Below are 5,199 nucleotides of genomic sequence, written 5' to 3'. Positions count from 1 at the left end.
GCCTCCAATCTAGCCTGGAGGAAAATTCCTTCCTGACCCCAAAGTGGTGATCAACATTACCCTGGGCGTATAAGAAGGGGCTGTGGGCGCTGAGCAACAGCTCCTCCCTTCCTGCCTTCCCTCTGTTGACCTGTTCGTTCTGGGGGTGTGTGTGTGTGCATGCAGTGATTTGGGGCCACCTGCTTCACGGCTTCTGCACAGGGAAACTTAGGAAGTCACGTGCTCTCAGGCTATAACTCCTTCTACCATCCATCTCTTATGCGGCGAGCTTGTAGTGTGCAGAAAAGCCGCTGTGTTGGAGAGGGGATATAGCCTCCTGGCTGGCGCTTTCCATTTGTGCGCGTGAGAAGGGCATTGCACAAACTACACGCAGGTGTGTCAGCTACGCTGCCATGAAGGTTGGGGAGGTTGGTCTGTGTCTGGTTAATTGCTATTGCTTTCCTTTCAGGTTAATTGCTACTGCATTCCTTTCTGTGATTTCTCTGCTGTGCGCCAAAACGCTTATCTATACAGATGTGCAGGAGGGTGTTGTAGTGTCTGGGATTTCCCTAGATGCCGTGGGAGAGTGTTCGTTCTCAGCTTCAGCTGCCTAACGGTCTCTAAGCCTTAGCCCGCGCGCAGGAGGGCGCCTAATTGGCCAGTACTGTTGGGGGTGTGTGTGCATACGAATACCCTATATCCTATTATGCCCATGGGACCGCCGCCATTCTTAACAGTGCCTGTGTTACTGCATCTATAGCTCTGCAATAAAAGTATTACCATTCCTGAATGCGTGTACTTCGTTGTTGGCTGTGGGTTCTGACATTGTTTTCAGGACAGCATTTCTTGGAATCAGAACCCTGTAAGATGTACAGCAGTGAGGGCTGTGTTTTGAGTGTGTGTGACTGCGTGATGTTTAGGCACTCCTCGTTCCTCTGGCTCCCTCACCCAGAAAGCCTGGGAAACTTAATCCTGGGCAGTGAGGCTTCCAGCTGCCTGTTAGGCACCCCTCCAGGGTCAGGGCCAGAGGCGCTGTGGCTAACCTGACCACAGCTTGCACTTCAGTAGGCACCCGCTTAGGTCAGCACAGGGCTCGGCTCTGCATCACAGATGTCTGCAGATGCCCCTTTGGTGAGCTGCAGCATTTAAATAAATCCAAGGGCGTGCCCCACGCGGAGGCCCACGCGGAGGCCCACGCGGAGGCCGGGAGGCAGCTGTTGTCCTTCGCACGGCCTGTGTTTGTTTACTACAGAACAAGCTGTACTCCTCAGTGAATCCTAAACATTGCACGGGGTGTTGTGGGCCTCCGGAATAGCCGCTGCACGCTGGACCCAAATAGCGCCTTCTCTCTGGCCAGAGGCAGGTGACCTCGTCTTGAAAAACTACAGAACACCATCCAAGACTTGAGCTGAGAACTCTCTGTACAGTTTCCGGCTTTGTTTTCGCAAAGAGAGACAATGCCCCCAACTGAAGGCCTGAGCTCTAAGGCAGCTTTGCAGATAAGTCTAACAAGGTCATTAGCCCTGGAAAATGTATAAGCCCACCTGCCCACGTACATTGGTGCAAGTCACTTGTGGCACATTTCGGTGGGGTGGGGGTGTCAGAGTTGATTCTCATTCATTTTACATAAACTTCCCTGTCTGCACCATAGTCCTCATGTAGGCGAGGGGTTCTTTTTAGAAGTTGTAGACGTACCACTGTATAAACTCGTCACAGGTAAGTACTGTTTGCACAGTGAAAGTTGGTTTTGTACCCCGCTCTTCATTACCCAAAGGAGTCTTGGAGTGTCTTAACAATCCTCTTCCCTTTGGGTAATGAAGAGCGGGGTACGTCTACAACTTCTAAAAAGAACCCCTCGCCTACGTGAGGATTATGGTGCAGACAGGGACATTCTCTAATGCTGTAGCTGTCCCTAAATAAAAATCTTCCAAATGTGAGCAAGTGAAACCTTATCTTTCACATATTCCAAACGGAATAAGGAGATCACTGTGTTTTTCTGTTCCAGGGATACATCTGGCCAAGGGAGGTTCTGCACCATTTTTCGGTCCTACTCCAGAGGAGCTCAGGTAAATACTGTTGTCTGTATAAGCATATATTTATTTCTGTCCCTTCCCCCCCCCCAGCATTGCTGGCTACCAGAGCTTGTTGGTTTGTTAATATCTAAAAGTAATTGGACAGGATTGAAGGAGTTTTTCAGATTTTCAAGTGATAACTGGGCAGCTGTTCTTCTGTGAGCTCTCGATCTAGTAGGAGAACTTGTTCTACTGTCATAAGAACATAAGAGACACCAATGTTGGATCAGGCCAAAGGCCCATCCAGTCCAACACTGTGTCACACAGTGGCCAAAAGTACCAGGGGCCATCGGGAGGTCCAGCAGCGGGGCCAGGACACCAGAAGCCCTCCCACTGTTGACCCCCCCCCCCAAGCACCAAGAAGACAGAGCATCACTTGCCCCAGAGCCCCTATCTATACCTTGTGGCTAATAGCCACTGATGGACCTCTGCTCCGTATGCTTATCTAATTCCCTTTTGAAGCCGTCCATGCTTGTAGCCTCCACCACTTCCTGTGGCAGTGAATTCCAAGTGTTAATCACTCTTTGGGTGAAGAAGTACTTCCTCTTCTCCGTTCTAACCCGACCGCTCAGCAATTTCATGGAGTTCCCCACGAGTTCTTGTCTTGTGAGAAAGGGAGAAAAGTACCTCTTTCTCTACCTGCTCTATCCCATGCATAATCTTATAAACCTCAATCATGTCACCCCTCAGTCGTCGTTTCTCCAAGCTAAAGAGCCCTAAGCGCTTTAACCTTTCCTTTTCTGGTGCTCACTACTCTGCTCTTAAGGGTTCCCCCCCCCCTTTCAAGTTACTAGTTCATGGCTGGAATTGAGTCAGAGCTGTCCAGTTAAAAAGAGCAAGAGTCCAGGAGCACCTTAAAGACTAACAAAATTTGTGGTAGGGTATGAGCTTTTGTGTTGTATCTGAAGAAGTGAGCCGTGACTCATGAAAGCCCCTCCCCTGCCACAAATGTTGTTAGTCTTTAAGGCGCTACTGGACTCTTACTCTTTTCTACTGCTAAGACAGACTGACATGGCTACCCATCTTGATCTATCCACTTAAGAGGAAGAAGTTTAGCTGTGGAGAACAGAGCAGCATAGACAGATGGTTTTGTAGGCAGAAGGGGGACTGAAAAGTGATTATGGAGTTTGACTCCATACGCCAAAGTCTGACATTCAGAATTCCAAAGCTTCCTCCGTTCTGGTAGCATAAGAACTTAAGCGAAGCCGATGTTGGATCAGGCCAATGGCCCATCCAGTCCAACACTCTGTGTCACACAGTGGCCAGAAATACCCGGTGCCACCAGGAGGTCCAACAGTGGGGCCAGGGCACTAGAAGCCCTCCCGCTGTTGCCCCCCCCCAGCACCAAGAATACGGAGCATCACTGCCCCAGACATAAGAGAGAAGCCAAAGTTGTATAAGCCCACCTGCCACTGATGGACCTCTGCTCCATATTAAGAACATAACAGAGAGGCCAATGTTGGATCAGGCCAATGGCCCATCCAGTCCAACACTCTGTGTCACACAGTGGCCAAAAACACCAGGTGCCATCAGGAGGTCCACTAGTGGAGCCAGGACACTAGAAGCCCTCCCACTGCCCCCCCCCACACAAATATACAGAGCATCCCTTGCCCCAGACTGAGGGTTCCTGTCTATACATTGTGGCTTTTATGGATCTCTGCTCCATACATCATGTCATGTTTAGAGGCAGTGGTACATTCACAAATGGCCAAAGCCGGGAACACTTCTAAAGCCATGTATGTGGAATGCCAGACATGAGAGAACATAAGAACATAAGAGAAGCCGATGTTGGATCAGGCCAATGGCTCATCCAGTCCGACACGGTGGCCAAACCCCAGGTGCCATCAGGAGGTCCACCGGCGGGCCAGAACTCCAGAAGCCCTCCCACTGTTGCCCCCCAAGGACCAAGAATATAGACCATCAGTGCCTCAGACATAGTGTTCTGTCTATACCTTGTGGCTTATAGTCACTGATGGACCTCTGCTCCATATGTTTATCCAATCCTCTCTTGAGGCTGTCTATGCTTGTAGCTGGCATCACTTCCTGCAGCAGCGAGTTCCACTTGTTAATGACTCTTTGGGTGAAGGACTTCCTTTATCTGTTCTAAGCCTATTGCTCATTCATTTCATGGAGTGCCCACCAGTTCTTGAATTGTGAGAAAGAGAGAAAAGTACTATTTTCGCTCCCTTTTCTATACCATGCCTAATTTTGTAAACCTCTTGTCCTGTCACCCCTCAACCATCATTTCTCCAGGCTAAAAAGCCCTAAACGTCTTCTTTTTCTTCATAGGGAAGGTGTTCCACCCCCTTAATCATTTTAGTTGCCCTTTTCTGCACTTTCTCCAATTCTATAATCTCTTTTTTGAGGTGTGGTGAGCAGAACTGTACACGGTATTCCAAATGAAGCGGCACCATCGATTTATACAGGAGCATTATGATACTGGCTGATTTGTTTTCAGCCCCCTTCCTAGTAATCCCCAGCATAGCATTTGCCGATTTTGTTGCAGTTGCACACTGAGTCGGCATTTTCAGTGGGTGTTAACAGTCCCCGTGTGTCTTCGCAGTGTGCTCTTGAACACTGGAGGCTGCCCTACACAGAGTCCAACTGTTGCTCCCTCTCTGCCTGCCCCTGGCTGTCTGGGCCTTGGACAAAAGAACCCGCCGCATGAGCTCCTTTAATTGGAGATGCCACCAGGGATTGAACCCGCAGCCTTCTGCATGCCAAGCAGGTGCTGAACCACCTGCTCTAAAGGTTTTGGCCTTTCGTGTGCCGAGTGGAGGAACGGGCAGCCGTTGGGAGTCTTGGTTCCGTGCCGGAGCCGAATCGCAGCGTGCTCCCACCCAGGCTTGGGACAGGTGCCCACTGCTTAGGCTGCCGTGCCACATCCTACCCACTCTCCCGTGTTGTAGATTTACAGAGAACTGCTCTCTGCGTGAGCCCCTTGCTCTGCTTTGAGGGGAGGTTAGTCGGGTGGCAATCCCACTGCTGCATCTGACTCGAACCATGAAGGGTGAGCCTGCTCGACGACACCTTCCCAAACCAGTGAACTTCCTGCCTTGGTGTTTCCTCTCTCTTCCATACTGACTGGTTGCAGACATCTCTGTTGGGGGGGGGGGGGCAAAAAAGCCCGCCTTTCCCCCACCACCCC

At 50.4% G+C, this 5,199-nt stretch overlaps 1 protein-coding gene across 1 annotated transcript in view; it reads left to right on the top strand.

Annotated features, from left to right (window-relative positions):
• Positions 1 to 5,199, top strand: part of RAB40C (RAB40C, member RAS oncogene family) — a 45,254-nt gene that overhangs the window by 31,760 nt on the left and 8,295 nt on the right. Inside the window, exon 4 of the mRNA XM_015410529.1 lies at positions 1,985 to 2,045. Within this exon, the coding sequence (XP_015266015.1) occupies positions 1,985 to 2,045 (61 nt within the window). The remainder of the gene's footprint in view (positions 1 to 1,984; positions 2,046 to 5,199) is intronic.

The sequence above is a fragment of the Gekko japonicus genome, unplaced genomic scaffold, assembly GCF_001447785.1.
Source record: "Gekko japonicus isolate JY-2015 unplaced genomic scaffold, Gekko_japonicus_V1.1 scaffold2713, whole genome shotgun sequence".
Lineage (NCBI taxonomy): Eukaryota > Metazoa > Chordata > Lepidosauria > Squamata > Gekkonidae > Gekko > Gekko japonicus.
Note: the sequence above shows the minus strand (reverse complement) of the source record. Positions and strands in the feature narration are given on the sequence as shown.